Source organism: Musa acuminata, chromosome BXJ3-6 (assembly GCF_036884655.1).
Source record: "Musa acuminata AAA Group cultivar baxijiao chromosome BXJ3-6, Cavendish_Baxijiao_AAA, whole genome shotgun sequence".
Lineage (NCBI taxonomy): Eukaryota > Viridiplantae > Streptophyta > Magnoliopsida > Zingiberales > Musaceae > Musa > Musa acuminata.
The window spans coordinates 15,483,492-15,506,500 of record NC_088354.1 but is presented as its reverse complement, the minus strand read 5'-3'; the positions used below and the strand labels follow the sequence as shown (position 1 = coordinate 15,506,500).

General features: G+C 36.6%; 2 protein-coding genes across 22 annotated transcripts; both read right to left on the bottom strand.

The window, feature by feature from the left end:
* Positions 1-2,088: 2,088 nt before the first annotated feature.
* Positions 2,089-10,369, bottom strand: LOC135641754 (peroxisomal ATPase PEX6-like). Its single transcript, XM_065157444.1, has 17 exons — positions 9,960-10,369; positions 8,814-9,455; positions 8,473-8,716; positions 8,231-8,372; positions 7,817-8,000; positions 7,481-7,669; positions 7,113-7,406; positions 6,927-6,998; positions 6,447-6,533; positions 6,243-6,365; positions 6,057-6,167; positions 5,922-5,960; positions 5,661-5,782; positions 5,437-5,581; positions 3,487-3,564; positions 3,256-3,385; positions 2,089-2,607 (listed from the first exon to the last, which is right to left on the bottom strand). Exons 1-16 carry the CDS (start codon positions 10,242-10,244, stop codon positions 3,299-3,301), a joined length of 2,844 nt encoding a protein of 947 aa, XP_065013516.1. The 5' UTR covers positions 10,245-10,369; the 3' UTR covers positions 2,089-2,607; positions 3,256-3,298.
* A 1,154-nt stretch (positions 10,370-11,523) lies between these two features.
* LOC135584556 (nucleolar complex-associated protein 3-like) lies at positions 11,524-22,733 on the bottom strand. 21 transcript variants are annotated; one of them, XM_009407111.3, is made up of 15 exons: positions 22,333-22,733; positions 22,169-22,238; positions 21,844-22,064; positions 21,490-21,662; positions 19,897-20,102; positions 17,944-18,152; positions 17,733-17,835; positions 16,640-16,803; positions 15,506-15,644; positions 15,057-15,227; positions 14,842-14,978; positions 14,440-14,760; positions 13,084-13,223; positions 12,470-12,567; positions 11,524-12,400 (listed from the first exon to the last, which is right to left on the bottom strand). In XM_009407111.3, the coding sequence occupies exons 3-15, from the start codon at positions 21,996-21,998 to the stop codon at positions 11,912-11,914; spliced, it is 2,505 nt and encodes an 834-aa protein (XP_009405386.2). In that variant the 5' UTR covers positions 21,999-22,064; positions 22,169-22,238; positions 22,333-22,733; the 3' UTR covers positions 11,524-11,911. The 21 variants fall into 21 exon arrangements, with proteins under 21 accessions (XP_009405386.2, XP_009405387.2, XP_009405388.2 ...); XM_009407112.3 differs by having other exon boundaries at positions 22,169-22,241; positions 22,333-22,727; XM_009407113.3 differs by having other exon boundaries at positions 22,522-22,727.
* Positions 22,734-23,009: the final 276 nt, after the last annotated feature.

Below are 23,009 nucleotides of genomic sequence, written 5' to 3'. Positions count from 1 at the left end.
TCTTAGTTAAAATTAGACTAAGATTAACTTAGAAAAGATCCTCAATTAGCTTTGAACTAACATCCAATTTAAATAATTAAAATTTGAATTAATACTTACAAAACCTGGGGACATAAAAAGTCATTATATTGAGAGCTCTCTCTCTCTCTCTCTCTCTCTCTCTATATATATATATATATATATATATGTGTGAATAAGAGCTAATATGGTTATTATCTCTTACTATTATTTTTCTTTTTCGCTCCTATATCTTCCAAAAAAATAAATAAAAAATAAAAAAAATAAAAACTACCTCAATTCCTCGTACTACGTCGAGGTCATCGCATAGAGTCCCAAGCATGGCATCATACCGATGCTGCCACTCAATGCATAGGAAGATGTGGTAAAGTCACATAGTGTGAGAGACTAACTGAGTCAAACCGTCTTTCCTAGAGAAGGAAACCGAGAAGGCCATGAAGAATGAATGGTCTGTGATCAACCTTTCATCTTCTGGGTTTGTGCATGAAGGTGACGGAGACGACCGGTGCAGGATGTGTAGTCATGGAGATCAAGACTGGGATTGGCTGATGTCATTCATGGCATGCATGTCGCCTGTGAAAACTCCTGCACCCCACCAAACATGGCGTCCATTGATGTTTCATTCAACGTGGACTTTCATTGGTTGGGGAGGTGAGCAGGCTAAAGGTGATGGAGGAAAAAATAGAAAATAAATAAACAAAAGGTAAGATAATATTTTTAAGTGTACATATATTATTTTACTTATGAATTAATTATGATCCTATTTATAGAACCTAATGCTAATTATCTCATATCATCCATGATTGAATTAGATATAGAAACTATTCAATCGGAACTCAGTTGTCTTCTCTTTATGCTCTTTCTCTGTTAGTGTGCGGCAGCTTTTAGAACACTGCTTTAATGCTCACTTTGTTTCATTTGGAAAAATGACATGCATTTTGGGGGTTGCTTTTCCTCCGTCTAGTCTATTCTTATGGTCATTATTGCCATTGTTCTTTGGTGGAATGATGTCTCTCCTTTTACCATTTTTCAGAAAACTATATCTTTTGTGGAACAAAAAAAATATATATGTATATAGAGAGAGATGAATTATAACTTCCAAAATCTTCTTTATGTTGGAAATGGTAGGTTTAGTGGTATATTTAATCGATCAAAATCATTTTCAAATGAACGAAAAATTATATTTTTTTGCTCGGAGAGATACGAGATTTCGTCAGAATATATATATATATATATATATATATATATATATATATATATATATATATATATATATATATATATATATATATATATATATATATATATATATATATATATATATATATATATATATATATATATATATATATATAATAATAATAATAATAATAATAATAATAATAATAATAATAATTAGCTTGTTGAGAAAAATAATCAGACAAGAAAATAATCAAACTTAAAAAATCTTTATTCTATATCAATCAGCAGTCAACTTCTTATCCGGCAATCCGCACAGCATGAACAAGGAAATATGAACCGCAGTAGAAAAGCTTGCGTAAGCTTTCTCTAATCTTCCTCTATAAAACCCGAGCTCGCTTTTATCGAATTGTTGGGTGGGTGGGGAAGTAGGATTCATGCTCCTGAGCACCAAATGGGAGCTCAGGAGTTGGGCTATCGCCTGAGCACCAAATGGGAGCTCGGCAGGAGTTGGGCTATCGCCACCAGGGAGTTGGGAGAGAGAATTCCATGCGACGTCGATCATTTTCGACGGATAGTTGGCGTGATCACTCACACCGGCCCGAGGTAGCTGCTTCTCACCCTGGGATACCTCGACTCCTCTCTTCTTCTGGGAATATCAATATAAATATTATATATATATATATATATATATATGTAATATATCTAAATAACATTCTTAGATCTAAATAAATAATAGTAGATTCATAGATCCCTTATATAACATTCTTAACGAAACGTAAGCCATCAACTATATATCGCCTCTCAACCTATTTATAGAATGTCTTTTACTACTACAATCTCAAACAAGTATACATTCACCAACCTCATTATTAACCAAGGACAAGCTCATTAGCGTAATCAAATCATCGACACCAAATTTTCTGATCATGGAATACTTTACAGTAGCACAAGTGACACAACAATAATCTTGGGACGAATCCATTTATGGCCATGATCTGCAAGCACTATGCTTCTCTTCCACCATGGCAGACAGTATGGAGACTTGTAAATGAAGAGTACAAACCACCATTTGTGGTTTAACTCAATGAACACAATGTACACTTACGAGTCGGTCACAATGTACCGATTAGGACAGAGACTTGACACAGCAGGTTGCTGCAACTTTCCTGCTCATCCATGGTACAACAGTTAACAGTAACCTCGAAGCTGGTTCAGAGAACAGCACCAAATGGCATAACATATACATGTTAAAACAAGACATTGTTGGTTTGATAATACGTTATGGTGGTTTAAGAAACAATGTCATCTGGTGTTTGGTTGACGGCGAATAGCAATGTAGCTCGAAGCTCCATGGCATATGCTTGACCTTGCACAAATGAGGTAATTATGCCCACTTGTAAAGTGAATCTGCAGGAATCAACGATAATTCAACAAAATAAAAAGATAAGATATCGGGAAAATGAAAACAACACATCGACAGTTGATACTGCATGGCATAAGATGACCAACAGAAAAGGCTTCGAGTACGAGTGATCATTTCATCTTATCAGACAAGTCCTTTTAGGCTCTGTATGCACCTCAAAGGTAAATAAGACACACTAGAAGGTTAGCCTATGTTTGTTATAGATTAAACATTCATCCGTAAGGTAAACTGGTAAAGGGTGTTTCTGAATTGTAATTATTCAAACAAGAGAAGCTCACAATTGAAACTTGAAAAAATATTATTCACCTGCCGGAACGAAGAATTTATATGCAACAAAGTAAGAAACGCTAGCATAATTACAGTTTGATGCATTCCTGGATCAAATTTCCTTGTGGATATGCTGTGCTCCTATGTCGTCCAGAAATCATGGTAGCAAGTTTGTTGGTCATTTTTCTTCAATTAGTGAAGTGAAAGGAGAGGATGAGAAAATGTTGCTTGAATTACGAGGGGGCGCATATTACAATGAAACAACCACACACATCATTGATCAAAATATAAGCATTTTTGTAATAATTTAGCAGTTCATAACATGTAACAAAATTTCAGCTCCAGAGAAAGAAAGAAGGACAAACCGTTTGGGTGATCAACATGCAGTCAGTAGCGATTGGCACTGCTTCAGCTTGGACCTTCGAACTGCTCTCTTAGGCGTTCATATTTCTTCAGTTCATCCATTGATAGTGAGGGAGCTAAGTCTCCCAGTACCTGAGCAGCAGTAGCGATACCACAACTTAAGAAGTAAATTATTCTGGACTTGTGTCCAAACAACTATATTTTAATAAGTAGCAATAAGATGGAAGACAAACCTTCATGAAATCATTGATTTCCACAATGACTGAATCTGCTTTATCATCAATAGTTGGATTTGAGCCATCGCTTGATGTCTGTAGCAAAAGAAAATTGTCTTGTAAGCTAAAAAAATCATCGACGAGTGAAATACACAACGAAAAACCATAGTAGTTCAACTATCTGATATCAAAACTAGATTATGAGGAAATGCTCATTACAACACTAAATGTTCATCACAAACTGAAGATTAAACTGACTGATGATTTAAGCACAGGCAAAAAGATCCAACTGGAAAGTGAAATCGTTTGCAAACTTCCAAGTGAAGCAAACTGAGGGTAACCAATATGTCTTGCTCATATTTGTGACCCAAAGAGAAAATTCGAACCAGAACAACGAGTGTTCTTGAACATGTCTATCAATTGAAAACCATATTGTCATAGACAGTTACCAAGTCTACACAGTTTCTTCTTAACTTGAAGGCTTTAAGATATCAGTAAAGGCAGAACAATAGGAACTTACATATTGATGCGGCCAATACTCACGAGAATGACATTCTAAGAGTAAATGATGCTTGAGAAGGGTTAACTCGTTCATTAGAGCCAGGCATCCCCTCTCAATATCAGCAAACCATGAGTGTGTTCTCCTATCCATTCTGATCAGGCTTAACTAAAAATGGATTCTGAAACAAAAGCCTGAACTCCTAGTTCCATACAGAGATGAATGACGATTCAATTTTTGCAGTGACTTCATAACGGGCAGGTACACTTGCACATGTGAGTCACCAAGGAGAACTTCAAGTGGGAATGGTTGGAGATGATAAAAGGGTAACATGAAGAACAGAGTTGATTTGAAGCAGACAGAGAGACAAAAGAGAATGGCATAAGAATATATTACTTTAAGCCACACGTGAATCTGGATCAGATAAAAGACCAGCCAAGATTCAACTTGTGCTCAATTTCACAACTACATTTCATAAACCTTTTCCACATCCACCTAGCAGGTAGGCCTGGTCTTGCTACTGACGGTAGCTTGATCTTTTCTTTTCGACAACAATTGTAGCTTGACATCAACATTGAATACAGACAATATTACTGGGTTTTGTTGATCTAATAAATTTTTACGAATAAAAAATTGATATTTATAGGTTGTGTTTATCATAAGCTTCCTACCACAGTGAGTATTGATCAAGTGGAGAGTACAGAATCCAAACTGCCAAAACTAAGGAAGACCCAGGCACAAATTTAGTCATGATATACATTGGCCAGAAAACTTGGTCCTGTATATCAGAAACATGTCACTAGAACAGAAAGTCAACTACAATTAGCATTGTAAGACACCACCCTACTCAAAGGTTACACATTCCACATGTCCAATCAACCATCTACGTGAATTGCTCCACTATGAATAACAGTTGTCATATGTTTGATTACAAACAGGACATCATATCTCTCTTTATCATCATTAGTAGCACTAAGGTTGTGTTTGGTTGTTTGTGCTTCTTTTTACCTGCAGATAGAGATGTATTGTATTCATGTCCAATTTTATGGGTCAAAGGCCAACTATAGCAAGCCAGCTCACAAAACCATGATCGGTCTAATTATCTGCAAGAGATTCCGGAGACTTCAGCTGCAGGTTGTGATGAAAAACGTAGGCACAGCCGGCTCTTGCTACACATTCAAGTGTTTTTTAAAGGTTGCCTGTAATCAGGCACCTGCAGTCCTGATTGTGAACAACCAAACATGCCCCAAGTACCTCACAGACTTATTCCTGTTAAGATAGTTGACAAATACTAACAGAAACCACATTTCTTCCTCTGTTAGGATGCACAAATACGTGCATTAGGTGTAAGATTCTCAATGGCAGAACTCAGAGGGAGCTCTCTAGTAACATTTGGTAGATAGATACCAGAAGACTGAGCAGGTTTTGCTAGCATAGAGAAAATTTAATTCACGAAGTTGGTAACTCACCTTACGCTTTGCAGCATGAAACCAAGCATCTGCGCATAATGCATACATGTCTGCACCAGTAAAATTTGGAGGGCATTTCCTAGCAACTGAGAATAAAGAAACATTCTTGTCCAGCTTAAATTTTCTTGTAAGTGCTTTCAAAACCCTGCAAAAGGGAAGATATGTCATATGGCATTAATGAACTACAAAGTTGATAACAATAAGTGAAGCAGAAAAGAACTAGCCTCTCTCTGTAAGATGCATCAGTGTTGACTCCAACATACAGAAGCTTGTCAAATCGGCCAGGACGCAGAAGTGCTGGGTCAATAAGATCAGGTCTGTTACTTGCCCCTATTATAAATAAATCCTACAGTAGATAAATCAACCAAAGAAAGTTAGTGCAAGTGGGAAACAAATTCTCACAAGAAAAAAAGAATTGCTACTTGATAAATTTGCATTAGAGAAATCATATATGGAACATTTGTAATGAAATCCATGATAAGAACCTGACTGGAATCATTTAGGCCATCAATTTCTGCTAGCATCTACAAGATGAAAGAGAACAGTTATGAAATGATTGACAAATATGATACCCTAAGTGAAAAAGAGAGAACACTTGTGAGCAACAAAACTATGATTACCTGTGAGACCACTCTATCCATGACACCACCTGAATCTCCAGAAGCTCCCCGAGCAGGAGCAAGGGAATCAAGCTCATCAAAGAAAATGACACAGGGCCGTGCAGCTCTGGCCTGCAGAAGAAATCAAGATGACTTTTATCTAATTCTTACACCTTATGACTTCCTTGGTTGTAGCAAAAAAGATACCTTCTGAAAGATATCCCTGACATTCTTTTCTGATTCTCCTATGTACATGTTGATCAATTCTGGCCCCTTCACACTCAGAAAATTTAGTGAGCACTCCGTCGCAACAGCTTTTGCCAACAGTGTCTGGAAATTATAAGTGATTAAATACTAAGAAACAACTTCTGTTCAGAATCACAGATGGTACACTAAAAGAAATACACCAACCTTCCCTGTTCCTGGAGGCCCGTAAAGAAGAACACCTGAACGTTTGCGCAATCCAGATGAAAATAAATCCTTATGCAGAAGAGGTAACTGCAAGCATCATAGAATTTACATGTCTTAGAAATAAAGACATTTAAGACCAAACTTTCCTAATAAACCAAGTTGGTCACGATTGCTCTCTAGTTCCTAATGCTTGCATCTCATCCAAAAAAACAGCCCAAAGCAAGGATTCAGAAAAACCTCACTACCAAGCTCCAAAAACATGCTAAGCAAAACAACAATAATGATAGGTAGAAGGCACAGTTCTCAAAGTTGCACCTATAAGACAAAACAATTCTCAACCACAATAAGAATTTCATCATAGATATGAAGGAAACAGTTTCTCAATGCTTCAAGTTTCAAGCACACATAGAAGAAATACAAGAAAACAACAAGGAAACAAAGCCTAAACTCTGTACTGTCAGGTCTCATGTATATATGCACCTGAACTGTATCAAGAATTGATTTCTTCACTTCTTCAAGTCCACCAACGTCTTCCCATTTTACATTGGGCACCTAAAACAAAAGCATTTTCAGAATATTGTATGAATACTGATTCAAGAATTAACACAGCCAGATATCTCCCAACAACCAAAATCAAGCTTTGTTGGCTGAAGTTGATTGACTCACTTTTGGTGCACCCAATGCTGAAGCATTCCTTTTCTTCGATCTTTCCAATGCTTTTGAAAAGTCTTCCTTCTCTATGTGCTTATTTGCATAGTCATGTGAGTTATCTTCATCTTGAATAGATGCAAGACCTGTAGCAGTAATCTCACTGAAATCTCCATTTTCAGATTTGCCACCATCAGTGAGAGTTCTTTGTACAAAATTGGCACCAGCATCTGCAACTAAAGCATGTATATCCCTGGGCATAAAACCCGATGTCTGAGAAACTATATCTTTTAGAAACTCATCGCCAATTGTCTGCAAGCAAGACAACTCTTTTCAACATCTAGATTATTGGCACATTAGAAAAGATTCAAAAGAAAATAAAAAACCTTATCAAGTGTCCTGATGGATCCCCTGAGTGACCGAGACAGCATAGAGATCCTTTGTGCCTCGTTCAAAGGACTCATACTTATTTCATGGCTGAAACAACGTCTGATTTGTGGTTGCAGGCCATCAGAACTGCCAGCAGCCGCAACTAGGAACACCCTGCTGTTTAGTTTTTCAGCTTCAACGAGAAACTGAATAGCAAAACATGCCAGAATTAGTCCCTGATTTTGACCTAATACCAATGTGCTAACATGAAAAACATGCATCCAGAACCGATCAAAGAAGCAATTCAAATTTCCAACTAGAAATGCATGAACAATGATACACAAACAACTTACAGAAGCATCATTTGCCATTTTCCCTGGATGAGAATTCTCATTTTCAGAAAGTGGCTCTGTGAACTCCCTAATGACTGATGCAATTTCAGATGTAATGCCAACTTGATCAGATCGTGAACCTTCATTGGAAGATAAATTGGTGAACACGTCAAAATGGCGAAGCAGAAGTAGACATGGTGAATATCTGTGAAGAATTCAGATTCATGAGATCATTACTAAAAATGAAAAATGAAATCCTATACAACAAAATGAAAGGAAAATATCACTATCTTTGTTGTTATTTTTTTTAAGAGAAAAAAAATAAACAAGAATCAAGCAAGCAATACAACTGGTAAACACAACACTTGAAATAAAAGAAATTCATAGATTTGAAGGCGATCTTTGAAATATAGAAGGCATTAACTTGACATATACCTAGATGCCGATTTGAAGGCATTTGCAAGTGCAGCAGATGCTTTCTTATCTGAGGATTCGGTAAGGTCATAACAACTATATTCAACAACATGGAGGCCTAGACATTGGGCAACATATCTAACAACAGTTCGCTTTCCGCACCCTGTACGAAGCATGTGTCATATGAACCTATAAATGCAGGTGGTGCACATCAAGAAGTAAAATCTGAAACCAGAAAATTGAGGATTGAGCTTGAAAATCACCTGGATTACCAGACAGGAAGACAGAAACCCTGAATCTTGACAATAAGGCCGAAGGACATATAGCAGGTGCAAGAATGGATGTCAATTTCTTCACTGTTTCAACATGCAAAGGCATGAAGTCATTGGAAGAGCCAATAAATCTATCTGGAGGAATAGAAGAAGCTGCACTTCCTCCAAGAACTAGTGCTGTTTGATTGCAGTTGACACAAAGAATGGGCTCATCTGATGGCTCCATGGACATAACCTGGAAAAAATGTTTTCCGCCATAATTACTAGTATTTCAAATGTAACACAAGCTAACTTCTAATATAAAGAAAGAAAGCACAGTGACACAGGATTACCTTGAAATATACTATGTTACTGGACAACCCTTTTGGGCTCTTCTGGTTACAAAAAACACACATTTCCGAACTGCAATTCCAATCTACACGAATATAGAAAACATCTCCCCTTGCCAGGAACTTATCAACTTTAAAGTATTCATTTAAAGCTAAATCAATCATATCTTGACGATCACCTTCCTCGGTTGCTGATTTTCCTCTAAGAGATCCAAGTAAACCACATTCAGGGATCTTCACGAAGGAAATTCTTAGGTGAGTGGCATATTTAGGCAAGTCAGGCCATGGGATAAGGTCAATGAATAGTGTGTGGTAATTCGTCTCCTTCTCTTCTCCATGCTCTTCCACTTCAAACAATGATGTCAAAGATTCTTGGCCACTACGAACAAGAACCTTAAGACAAGATATATGCAATCCAAGGTTAAATGCTAATAAGGGAGTTACATAGGCCAATTCCTGATCTGAGGGACAATAAGCCTCTGATGGGTATGTAAAAGAAGGTAACACTTTCATTACACGTTGAGAACTCGAAACAGAAGTAGCTTGTTGTGTACATCCTCTATATTTCTCTCCAGCAAGTGGATGATGAAGAACTTTAGCTTTGGCGATCCTTCCTACATTAGTCTCAGAGTTCTTTAGAAGAATCTGATATCACAATACATCAGAAAAGCTTAAGAATAGCATCTCAAATTGCATAAATAAAAAAAACAACATCAACATTTCTTCCTGCGTTTTTTTTAAATAAATATAAAAAGGACATCAACACCACTGGAGCTTTTAATTTGACATAATACACCAACCAAACAGTAGAGCAACAAAACAAAGAACTACAACCAATACAAGTATCAGAACAAATCGTGCAACTTGGAATACAACCAAGCACAACTAAGAATTTAACCAGATTATAATTACGAATCGATTTTCAGGTCCCTGACTAGACAATCTCAACTACAAATCCAAGGTCAGTTGCACACACCAAAGTATAGATTCAGAACCAAGCAAGCAGTGATCACGACTCACACGGAAATCAACAACAAAATGTTCAAGTTAATATAACAGAAAAAGATCCCTACTTTCCTACTAACAAATAATCACTCAAAAGTCACGTTCTACAACATCAAATTCGTTTTCTCTTTGTTCTTTCCTTACCAGTGATCCACTCGCTATGGCCAGTTTCTTCAGCACAGATGCAGAAAGCCCCACCACGAAGAAATTCTCCTTCAGCTCATCGCTTCCAACTCCACCACTGTCAGAAAATCGAAGAATCCCAACGGGCAATCGCAGCTCCGGCCCGCGCCGGTCTGCAGCGCCACGGGCTTCCCCCTCGGCACCAACAGCCCCATCGCCAACGCCCTGGGATCCGGCGGAACCAAGAACAGAATCGAGGAGGGCTCGAGTGGAAGAGAGGACCAGCGGCTTTCGCCTATCTGCCATCCCCGACTGGACCGAACGCCAGCAAAACCTCCCTGCGGATTGGAATCGCTAGATCAAGGAATACGAACGCTACGAAGTGGGTCGGTAACGAGTATGACGCCTTCAACGGCGTGAGCAGGTCAGGGGTACCAAATTGGTCTTGACGAGTGCTACGACTATAAGGAGCCCATATGAGGCCCACAACGAGTCCGTCACCGAAGCTCACACGTATTCTTCTGTAGGCCCATGGACTTCTAACGTGTCAAAGTATTGCCAGTCATCAATATATATATATATATATATATATATATATATATATATATATATATATATAACTCGATTTGGGTCGGGTCTTGTCCTCGTCAGTCAACGTATCCAATTCGAGTCCGATGTGGTCCAGGCCAGACCCGAGTTCAAATCGAGACAGGGTCTGTTCAGATCGGATCCAATAGTGGCCCTTCATCCGAAGACTCTTCGTTTTGACATGATAGAAGATTGAGTTTACAATTAATCTAATTTATTATACGAAGACATGAAATTAGTTAATATAAAAATATTAAACAATTTAATTAAATCAAAGGAAACATGAAAGTTATAAAATTCATTAAATATTTATCATGCATCGAAATAATTAAATCAATACAAAAGAATAATCTAGCATGATATATTGATCCAAATATCAAAATAATTAAAACGACATTGCCGATTCCGAAATATATATCATGCATCATGATTTTAAAAATCTAACATCAATTAATATTCGAACCTTATAGAAATTTTAAACGACTAAATCAAATATTTTTAACTTGAATTAGAAGAACAATGAGCCACATGTTGTTCTCCTAATGCCAGGACACCACCTTCCTCCCTCGTGGTCTTTCTTATTGTTGGACCTTTACATCCCCCACAAGACCTTGTATATATGACCATGCATTCTTCAACATAATGTGATCACAGAAGGATATGTTGATCACTAATCCAAGTTATTTAAGATAATATCCCAGATGAATCTACGTTCACCTCATCAATGTACCACAGAGCATCTATTTACCTATACACAGATATTCATATTATCTGACCACTATAAAGAATTAGAGTTCCACCAGCACATAATAGAAAACACTAATAAGTCAGTAAGATCAACGGCAAGCTTGAAGTACCTTAACAAGTCTTTCAATCTCCCCTTTGAACTGATGGTGCGAACTCTTTTGTCAAATTAGCTGGGACAAATGAGCCAATACATGGGCTAACAGCTTAACATTGTCATTATTACTGCAGAAAATTAGCTTTCACACACACACACACACAACCATTTATATATAAAAACGTTTTCAAGGAATCAAGCTATCAAATTTAGAATATATATGTTGGGCCCTATGAATCCTCACTCCCCACAATGAAACATCATACAACATAATATCATGCTAAACAGAAAATGATACACCTGTGGTCATGAGAAATATGAAGAAATTTTGATACGACAGAGAATTGCCTGCATTACTTGTAACCAAGCAGAAGAAACTCATATTACTGCTCTGCTAAAGAACTCATATGGATATGCACAGTTTAGCTCCTCAAGAAAAAAAGGAATGAAGACTGGCATAGTGGCTGAGAATTGTGCCAGTAAAACATTCGTTTTGCACAGTAAAACAATTGCAGATGATCTCTGACATTAAATCTTCTGGTGGTTACCTTTCTTTTTTATGTTTTTTCTGTCTCTTGTAATCTTCATATAAGCTTATGGATGACATCGTGTGATTTAATTCTCGCCTCAACCTCTCATTCTCCATAATACCTTTGTTCAAAATGAAATGATCTTTGAACTTCCTTGTCAAGACACCCTCATCTATCATGTTCTCATACTTCCTTATTTGATCAGGATCCATAACCACAAAGTCCTTTTCTATTTCTCTTGTCCTTTTGCGTCTCAGAGAGGCAGCTTTGCTAGCTGGTTTGAAGAGCTCCCGCTCAGTAGATAAGTCTGCAAATGCTTGTAGAGGGGAGGCAGTGGAAAATAGAACTTGAGAGTGTGCTGGGTTCATGCTTGCCATGCTTGAAATACTCGCAGCCATCGATGAGATAGATGGATTATAATGCTTCACCAGAAGGCTAAGCTCCCAGAGGACAGAAGCAAGGGCACCACTTATATTTGGATCCGTAGCATCAGGTCGGTACTTCTGAAAATAGCAGCTTTGTAAGAACGACGACAAGGTGAAACACTACTTAAGGTAGGACAGAATCCTTACTGCAACTAAACCGGCCAGCGAACCACCACCAGCATCATTCTCCAACAGATTTCGGCACTTGCTATTTTTTTGCAAAAGATGTTTCACTGTAACCAAGGCTGCAAAACAAAATAGAAGATTTTAAAAATAATTTATGCATGCCGACTAACCAACTTCTTGGTTTATTCACATACAAAAAAAACGTTCTTTATTTCTGCAAATGGCCTGAAGGCATTTAATTGTTTGATATGCAATAAAAAAATACTATAGGAATACAAGTTTTATAAATTTTGTTGAACATAAATGGTCAGCTAATACTCAATTGCAAAATCCATTTCCAGCAAAACCCAAGATAGGCATTTACTGTTATGGTATTAAGACAACAAACGTGATACCCTAAGAAAGCAACACATTCATACAGTAAACTCATGTTAAGCATACAAAAAGAGTGATGGGAGAAGGGTTAAAATCAAAATATGTAGAGATCTAAATATTATGTCCCAGAAACATCATTATTTTTTTCTTACAAAGAAAGAAGCAGCATCAAAGTGATTATAATGTAATATAATGCGTGAAAATGATAAAACCGCTACCCGAGCATATAATCTAAGTTAGAAGTCAAGAAAGATTAGTACCTGCCATAGCCTCTGCAGATCCAAAAGACAGAGAAAATGTTGCCAGGCGTTTTATGAAGGCAGCAGCTCTCTGCATGTCATGTTGTTTCCCCTCCCAAAGCATCGTCTTTAGAGCTTTAGCTAACACTTCACCACAGTCTCTGCTTCAGGGGGGAACCAAACCATATAAATAGTATAATTCAATCATAATGCAATAATAGCATCACATCTCATAAATCTGACACAAAGTTTTGCTATCTCATAGACATTAGTCAACTCTAGATTTAAGTCCAAGCAATTATAAGTTCTGGCAACTTGAGGGAGAGAACAGATAAGCTAAATGAAATTTGCATGTTTACCTAGGGATTGCATATGCAGAAATATAGGGTTTGAAGAATCAACACACTCCTCCAATTCATTCCACGATTGAACATTCCTAATCTTTTGAACTTGCAACTCTCTGTTTTAGAAAATATTGTGCAGATGCAATGAAAACTTACAAGGACCTAGAACAATCAAGAATTACAAATGGCTTGCTTATGTTAGACAGTATCAAGAAGCCAAATCTACCTGTTACTGTGCTGGGTTGGGTTGGATCATTTGGGACTTGGGTGAGGTTACACTAGACCTAAACCTGACCCATGTATAGCCAAAGCCAAAATTACCTGAAACAAACCAACTTGGCAAAATTGCTAGATATAACATCAGATTTTCTTAGCATCAACTTTATACTTGTATTATCATGCTTTAGTTAAATGGAAACCAAGTAATCCAACCAAGAATGAACTGAACCAACCCACAACTCATCAACAATCTGATCCAAGTCAGGGTTAGTCAATACCGAAGTTGGGTTGGGTAGACCCAAAAGAAAACCCAACCGGAGTAGGTTTTAGTTGAGAGATTTGTAAGTGTTGGATTCCCTTTAGTTTAAGCTTCAACTAACCAACCTGCCAAAAGTGCAACCTTAAATCTAAGTGGGAACAGAAAACTTAACTCGTGCTGATGATTATGAAAAAAAAAGTTATTGGTGTTTAGTAAAGCTACAAAGAAGAATGGTCTATCCTAATAGCAGTTATATCCAAGCATGGTAAAGACAAAATCCTTCCACAACACAAAAATGCTGTTTGTTAGATTTTATTGTATAGCACATTGGATCCAGATCTATTTGGCGGCTTCTGACTTTTAGCTCCATGTAGTATCATTAACCACACATCTTATAATATAGCTACTAAAGTAGATACGCAATCAACCTATCAACTTTCAAGCCATTTAAAAAGTAAAGAGAGCGGAAGCAAATACACAGAAATATATAAGGTACTTATGTGTCAACAATTTCTATTGAAATCAGTGCATAATTAGCAAACATTGACGACTGACCTATCAGGTCTATACTCCAAAAGAAGGTTATAGAGCTGGACATAAAAATCTTGCAGATCCACGTTCAGTGCATCAAGATTATTCCTCATCACCATAAAAGCTACTATGCAGCACTGCAGGCGTTCTGAAACAGACAAGTGATTCTGCATTGAACCATCATTGTGGTCACTGTATCCAGCAAGTTTTTTCAGGCATTCCAAAAGATCACCCATAAAATCCAAATCAATCAAATGTGAAAATTTTCCCAAGCCATTCAAGCATGAAGCAAGTAATGGATATGATCCAGATCCACAAGATAAGGAAACAGCATTTACTTTTGACCTGCAAGCAGGGGGCAAAGTATATAAGCATGCAACAGTTTGTTTACTAGTAAAGAGAAAATTATACCAGCAAAAGATTCACCTTGAAGCAGAAGGATCCATGCTATGTTTCAAAATGCGAAAATATGTTTCAAATACAGCAGTAAGTGTTTCAGACTGCATCATTTTTCTATCTTTTGAGTCTGGAGCAAATGAAACAGCCTTTAGATCTGCACTAACCTATAGCAGATAATAAGAAAAATTAGAATCCATCAAAATCATACATTCAATTGTAGAAAGTTGCTAATCGTAAAATACCTCTTCTCTTGTTTTCTTCATCAACTCCTGTTTATTCTTCTTTCTATCACCGCCTTGCACTTCTTTTGAACTATCTTGATTTTTCCATTTCCCTCTTTTCTTGGGTTTGACTGGCTCCTTCAAAATGTCTGATTTTCCAATATCTTCATCAAATGTCAAGGATAAAAAGACCTGGCAAAACATATGATTCAAATATGAATTTAGTACATTAAAAAAACCAAACATTTTTCCTAAATCTATGAAATTATATAAAACAAAATTCCCCCATCATAGACCAGAAAACAAACTTAGAGAGGAAATCCTCCATCACAAACTAGCAAACATATTTAATCAATGAATATTTTGAACAAATGCAAACAAAGTAGTGCCATGTAAACTACAAATTGGCTCAATACAAAGACATTAAAAAAAAAAAGCTCCTTTTACTTCAAGATCAAGGATAAGCATACATCTATACTGTCAGGATGGAGCTGGCAGTCATGAAACTTGACATGATCAGCAATCAACCGCACTGCTTCTAAGGTTGCTTCACCCCCATGCTTTCCTTCATTTGAGAAGATTGACCTTGTAGCTTCACAACAGAGCTTTCTGTCACACGATAGAAAACAGAAAGAAATCACACTCTATTTATACTGGAGAACTTGGGTCAAAAATAACTTTGAAATTGTTCTATATCAAAGTGCCACACAATGAATTAAAAATCCAATTGGCTCATGTTTAAGAACATTATGCCATTTAAATGAGAATAAGTTCCTCTATATCATTGTCAACAAGGAGTGACTCACAGCAGCACAACAGAGTTGGATGAATGAAGATATATGAGAAAAACATTTCCAAATATTGTGGACAGAACACAATTATAGTTAAAATTTATAATAACTCATTAGACAATATTTCTGCAAAAACGGCTGATGTCTAAGTAGCTAAAAGAAGGAAAAGAAATTACCTAACCCAAAATATCATGTCGGTATAGAAAATTGCTTAAGCTTGGAATCATCCAAGAGGTGGAAATTAAAATCTAAAGCAGATAGCAAACTACACATACTTGTACATGTAATCTGCAGTCAGAAACTAATAGAGGTTTTTTCATGCGCATATAGCAATTATGATTACCAAACAACCATTTTTCTACCTGTCAAGAGAATCAGTACAAACATGTTCAAACTAAGAAATTAATTGAAAAGAACATTATTTGATTCAAAACCTTCAACTTCACTAATAGTTTTAGATGTAACTATCCAGATAATTTGGAGTTCCACTTGTGGTAAGAAAAATGACTTGTATTTGGACGATGATTCATGAGGTTGCTAAACATAATGACTTCTAATTCAGATTAATGTTAAATGATTAATCATAACAACCATACACACATTTGCAGTTAAACATTTATTTGTAGTCCTTTAACATAATGGTTAATATTTATCAATTTACTTTCACTAGCTCAATACTATGAAATTCAAAAAGTTATTACATTTTATGATGCATCCCCACAAGGTCTTTCTTATCTGAAATCAGTGCTGTCAAAATAAGTTTGCTGTGATGCAACCAGTACAGAAAGAAACACTGTAGAATCAAAATTAGACCTTATTGTATCATCTGAAGAGCTTATATTCTTCACAACACTGGCTAAAATGCTTTCACGGAAGTTGAAGTGTGGCACAGCATCTAGTAAACTGCACAAGCAGCGAACAGCAACCTGACGGATAGAGGGCTGCTTCTCCAAGGTTACCAGCTTCATGAGGTATGCCTATTAGATCAACATTTAAAGAATGTCAAGTTAAAAAAACCAACCACAAAAGAACTTAATGCCTTGTAACAGTATTTGGAGATAAAACTGCATTCATAAATCGAAGTATTTAACATCCTATGCACCAGAAAGAGAATAAAAAATATACGTTGACCTCTTTCCTTGACTTTTATATAATTCCGAAGTTAAAGATCAAAAATAATAAATAACAAATTACTAGCAATACAACAACAAAAACTCCTTCGTAAAATCCCAACTAATTTATTATCAATAATCATTAAAATGAATGCTTTGAGTTTTTCTTCAGCATAAGATCGGTGACAAGCTCTAATTTTAGTATATATATTACTAGATGAAAAATATGCTGACCTGCCAACCCAACCCCACCTTATCAGACCCACCAATACATGGTCGGTACTAATCAAGAGATCTTGGCCTGTTCATGGGTTGCTTTCAGTTCAGGCTACTATTCACTTTACTCTAAAGCAAGATGGTTTAATTCAAAAATCATGTGATGTCCCTTATATCCGTTCTTATGAGATAAACCATTGCCTCCCATAACATGTTTCTGATCAAAATACTGCAGAGAGATTCTTTGTCTTAAAGCAAAAGGTTATATATGTCAGGGGTCTATATATTCAAAGCACCAAAAATCACAAAAGACATGCTGCAAAAAGCTCTGGTAGCAATGCTAGATATAAATAGAGACAGGTTCAAATGATTAGTTAAGACAAAAGAGATACAAAGTCAGAGGCATAGACAGAGAGAGAACCCCTTTATGAGCATAAACTCTAAATTCATAGAGTCAGCGCCAGTAGGAAAATTTTCAGAAAGCAGTGGCAGAAATATATGACATGATCTTTGTGCCACTTCAGATGATTAGTTGGATAGAAACAGCAATGAAATCACAGGCAAAGATTTAAAAAAACCTTGTATGAGCGCAAAAGTGTAGATTCATAGAACCGCTGCTGGCGTACTGTTTTAGAAACTGTCATCTCCATCTCCTTTTCAGTTGGTAACCGGATACGATAGCTGTAAAAGATAGATACAGAAATTTTGAATCCAGTAAATCAAATGAAAACTAGTTAACAAATGATAAAATATGCAGAAAGAGAAACAATGAAATTTAGCATCAATCACCCAGGAATTATGTCTTTAAAAACAGCCAACAAAGACATCAGACCAAGTTTAACTATATTTTGGTCTTCATCATCACAAATCTGCAACAATTCTTTCAGGGCCTTGATATTTTCTTCAGGATTTTCCAGCAACTGCAACCCAATTTCTGCCAATCTAATCTTCTTTTTCCTGAACAACTCTTCAGCAGAAAGTTCTTCCTCTACCTTTGCCTGGAAATCACATCCACAGTCAAAAAGAAGTAACTTAATCCACTCCCAGAAAAGAGAAAAAAGAATAGATAATTGAAGCATGAAAAAAAGATAGCCTGTAGTCATAATTTGTGAAGTAGGAGGTTATTTTTAACAGCAGAAACACTATCATGAGTTTGGTCTCGCTATGTGTAGGATGTTCTTCTCAGGTTGATATGTGTAACCAGAGAGAATTTGAAGTGCCAAAAATGTGGAGGAGAATGTTAACCAGATTCCTAAGTTTGAGACAGTTAAAATTTGCTCAATTAGATAAAATCTGCATTGTAATAATTAACATCCAGAGACAATCAAGTTTAGGGCATAACATATTTAAGCAGCAGCAATAACAAAGCTGTAAAGTCCCACATAGACAGACATAAAAAATAAACAAGCATAGGACAGAGAGAGTAAGAGCAGCAATACTCCCATGGGTAGGTAGTTTACATTATTGATAAGGTACAACTTCCAAAGTTCCTTATCACAAACTCTAACCATATTTTTTGATAAATCTCCTCTTTTGCCGAAACTTGAATGTGAATCAACAGCCTTTCCCTACAAGAGCCTCTTTCAACTTCTGAGACATGAAAATACATTATAGTTTGAACTCACACTCATCCAAGACATTGTCAGATGCCTTTGTTTTACAACTCCATTAAGGAAGCTGACAGCTTCAAGATAGCAGCAACTGGATTTTGCCATTAGGAACCTATAAAGAGATTCTTGGTTTTCTAAATCTTTTGATCAAACTTTCCCTTTTTGTTAAGATTTAAAAAAAAAGTCTGTAACTAGCTTAATGTTAATTACGTAAAGGACTAAAGTTAGCAATGATTTAAGATTATGACAAAACGATAGCCTATTTTGATTATTAAAAGAACAGTAGGGTGGACTCTTGCCAACTTTGAACTTATGTTTCTTTTATTTTTTTTAGCATCAGCCCATGGCACATTCATGCCCCATGCAGCAGCAGTCATATGTTGCAAAGGGCTAACTTTGAACTTTTTTGTTTGTATCATGCACATGGCACATTCAAACCCCAGGCAGGGCATATGTCATAGAGGGCATGAGGAATCCTGTATGAACATAAGGGGATCAAATCAACAACAGCTCAAAAGGCCTTGAGTGCCAAGATAAGGATATTGGCCGAACTCTTACCATAGATGCAGCTTTCACACTGGTCGGGCATCAATTCTTATACTATCACAAGGGTTCTCTGACCATTTGGGAGAGAAGAATAGACAAGTGAAGCAAAAGAAAAAGGGGAAAAGAAAGGCAGAAACATTTTTTACATAAAACATTCTCTAGAAGTTTTATGCTGTAGCAACATTATATGATAATTTTTCCTACTATTTGAGTTATTCTTATGTATCGGTAACCAATCTTCAACTCAAGAAAATCTATTTATAGAATATTAAGTTGCTAACAGTCCTAGAGGACCAAACATCAGAACTGCAACTTAATACCCGATCACAACCATTTTGTAGCTTAGCTTACTATGACCCATTGTGTGTCATCGTTTATGATACAACTTAAGAATGTTATTAACTTCATGAAAAAGAATCACATCCATTTTATGCCTGTACAGAGACTAAATTGTCATATAACAAGGTTAATCAATTCAAAATAAGAAGCATAAGCATTTTCTCTCCATTTTTCTGATGAGCACAAAAAATGATGATATTAAAAGGTTGACGTTAATGTATGGTCAAACAAATTTTGAGCAAAATACCAAGACTTCGGAGTGCAGCTTTTCTTCACCACCGTCTCCTTTCTCTTCCACCTTTGCAAGCTTCTTAGCCTCTTTTCTGCTCTTTTTTAGCTTTAGCCTTTTCTCTGGTTTAGTAAGCTTCATCATACCTGCAATTTTTTCATCATCTTCTATGCCCATTGCAGATTCCTTTCCATTGGTTCCATCTCCAGATTTTGATCTATCAGCTGCAATTTTAATAAAACTTTATATAACAGTGATCTACTCAGATCTTTAGTAACATCAAATGCAGTTTCAAGCAAAATCACCAATAACCAGATTAGAAGAAATTTGAAATATTTGATAGATCATTAACTGCAAGCCAAACTTAATGATTAAACAATAATGCTATGTATGCCTCTCAAAACTTCTCAATGTTAGTTAAACATTCTTCATCCAACAAAATATACATGATAAAGATAAAATTCCTCTATTAGCTCCCCCTGTGGAAGAGATGTGTAAATTTTAAGAAAGATTCACCTTGCAGAGTCTTAAGCAAAAAGTCTACGTCAAGGTAATAAATGCAATTTGAGACACCTACAAGCTTCCAGATCATATTTAAATTACAATAACAACTTGGACTCACATTGACTTGGACCAGCAGAAGGCCCAACAAAATGGATTGATTCAGTTATACTGGAGTGGAAGCTATCGCTTCGGTTCACGTGATTAAGCCAAACTAGATCAGGTATTAAAATTTAATTTTCCAGTCAAGAGTCAACAGCTGATTCCAAATAGACACATGCCAGATGGAACAAGTTTGGCTCGGATTGGTAGATCCTAACTAGAATTGTAATGCGTCAGCTACTATTCGAACCACAATCAGTCTCAAGCCAACCACAAGGACACTAGAAAAAGAACAACATATATTAAACTTTCCAAATCTATGATAAGCAAGATGCATAAAAAAGAATTAATTACATTAAAGCAGAGCAATTTATGCAATATGGTATGCAACTATTTTCATCCTACAAGACCTCCGCTAACATTCACAAATGAATTTAGAAGTTAATTACTCGTGAAAAGAAAAATGGTACGTTTCCAGAAGAAAGTAACCACGATCAAGTATCATAACAAAAACATGGTCACGGTACACCGTGAAGTTACAACAAACAACGATCTCTGATTTGGCTTCTTATTTCCATAATTCTTTGACTTGTCCATAAGCAGTACTCTTGGAATTTCAAGAATAACACACTGAGATCAAGTCCCAGAAGCGCAAACATCAATTGTGTACATGATACCCAATCAAACGGCTTCAACCAATTCAGCTACGCTACTCAGCTACTTTTCTCCAGAGGCCACAGTGAAGCCACTACAGAGATCATTTAGATAATACTTTTAGTTTCTTTTTTTTCTCCAGTTCTAAAGATACAATATTCAGGGCATTTTAAAATATAACAAAATTAAAATCATATAATGCATATAACTCTCTCCAACCATATGATAAATAGATTTACTAAAATGTGGAGCATCTTACTAAACTTGAATCTATAATACAGTGAAACTAGGCTAAGTACTGTGCTCCACAGAAAGTTGAAAACCACAGTCAATTCATCCAGGTTCGGTGGTTACCGGTTCTGTATTCCAACTTCCCATCCAGTGTCTTTACTGGAAGAGCATCAACAGGATCAACTTGAAGCTTATCTTCTTCCTCCTTCAGTCTTAAAAGAGAAGGTTTTCGGTTCCGCTTCTCATATAGAGCTTCCAGTTCATCATCCTCATGATTAGCAACTCGCTTGACATGCCTGCAACACAAATTCTGGTAACCAATGTAATTTGGACAAAACCATCACACTCCAAAGCTACTATTCTTAAACCCTAATATCCAAAAATCATTCTATTGCCAACAAAAATCAAACTTGCATCAAGAGATGACAGACAACAAAGGAAAAAAAAAAAGGATTAAAGAGCCAAGAAATGCCCAACCTGTCTATAGATTTCGTGTCAAGCTTGGTGAGGAATCCAACATATTCACGGTTTCGGCCAACGAATTCCAAATCCTCGTCAGAAACCACAATCTCATCATCGGCGACCTCTGGGGGGAGGTTGGGAGGGAGGATGACCTTATTTTTCTTCCCCATCAATCTCCGACCTAAAAGAAGCAAAATAGATGCAAAAAGATACGAAACCACTCAAATCTGTCGTCGCTGCAAAAGGAAGGAGAGTTTGCGGAGAAAGAAAGACTCATCAAGCCTAAGGCACGAAAACATACAGAAGACAAAGTTATACCATGAAAGTAAAATAAACATACAGAAAAAGGTTTCAAGAAACACCAGCCGACTCGCCACTCAACTTGTCGTCGCAGCAAAAGGAAGGAGAGTCTGCTGAGAAAGAAAGACTCATCAAGCCCAATGCATGAAACGTAAATAAACCATTTTAAATCCAATAAATTAAACATGAAACACAGGCTGCAACCTAAATTTATTGGCAGATATCAAATCTCCCTACGTGAACAAGTTGACTCGAGGCAAACTTTCAATCACAATATGGCAGAGTATGATCGATCCAAAAAAAGGGGCGGCCGGCTGTGGGCTAAGAAGTGGTTCGGAGAAGGGGTCGGCTGCGCGGCTGTAACTTAAAGGGAAAGAGAAGAAAGGGGAGAACCGTTGGGCATGAAGGCGCAGAAACGGGAGAAGCGGGGAGAAGAGCGCACGCGGCTAGCTGACGACAACGGGCTCTCGACGGAGTTAAGAGGCAGCAGACATCGGCCACGCCGCGAGGTGGCGACTGCCGGACGTCGACGGCGGGTAAAAGCAGCCAAGAGCGGCGGCAGGACGTCACTAGGGTTTAGCCTTCAGAGTCGCGCGGTGGGAAAATGCGGCTCGATACGGCGGCAACAGCATATATTTATTATATTAAAAATATAAGTCATGTGTAATATTATTAAAACGATTATATTTTTTTCTTTTAATTTTATAGTATATAAATTAAATCTCCTTAACAAAAAGTTTAAATATATTTTTATATTAAAAAATATTTTTTTTATTTTTCAATATTATTGGTTTGATGATGATCTAATTAAAATTGTTATTATTTAAAAATTTAATAGATTTCGAATATATAATATTTTATGAGTGAGTTTACAATGTCAA

Coding starts and splice junctions, on each gene's coding strand:
- LOC135641754 (XM_065157444.1), bottom strand. CDS start 10,244: ATGGCAGATAGGCGAAAGCCGCTGGTCCTCTCTTCCACTCGAGCCCTC. Junction 6,999..7,112: donor CAGCATTGGGTGCACCAAAA/GTGAGTCAATCA, acceptor CTTTTGTTTTAG/GTGCCCAATGTAAAATGGGA. Junction 3,386..3,486: donor AAATCAATGATTTCATGAAG/GTTTGTCTTCCA, acceptor ACTGCTGCTCAG/GTACTGGGAGACTTAGCTCC.
- LOC135584556 (XM_065157325.1), bottom strand. CDS start 21,998: ATGGGGAAGAAAAATAAGGTCATCCTCCCTCCCAACCTCCCCCCAGAG. Junction 21,663..21,843: donor GACACGAAATCTATAGACAG/GTTGGGCATTTC, acceptor TTTGTGTTGCAG/GCATGTCAAGCGAGTTGCTA. Junction 17,836..17,943: donor TTTAAAGACATAATTCCTGG/GTGATTGATGCT, acceptor TATCTTTTACAG/CTATCGTATCCGGTTACCAA.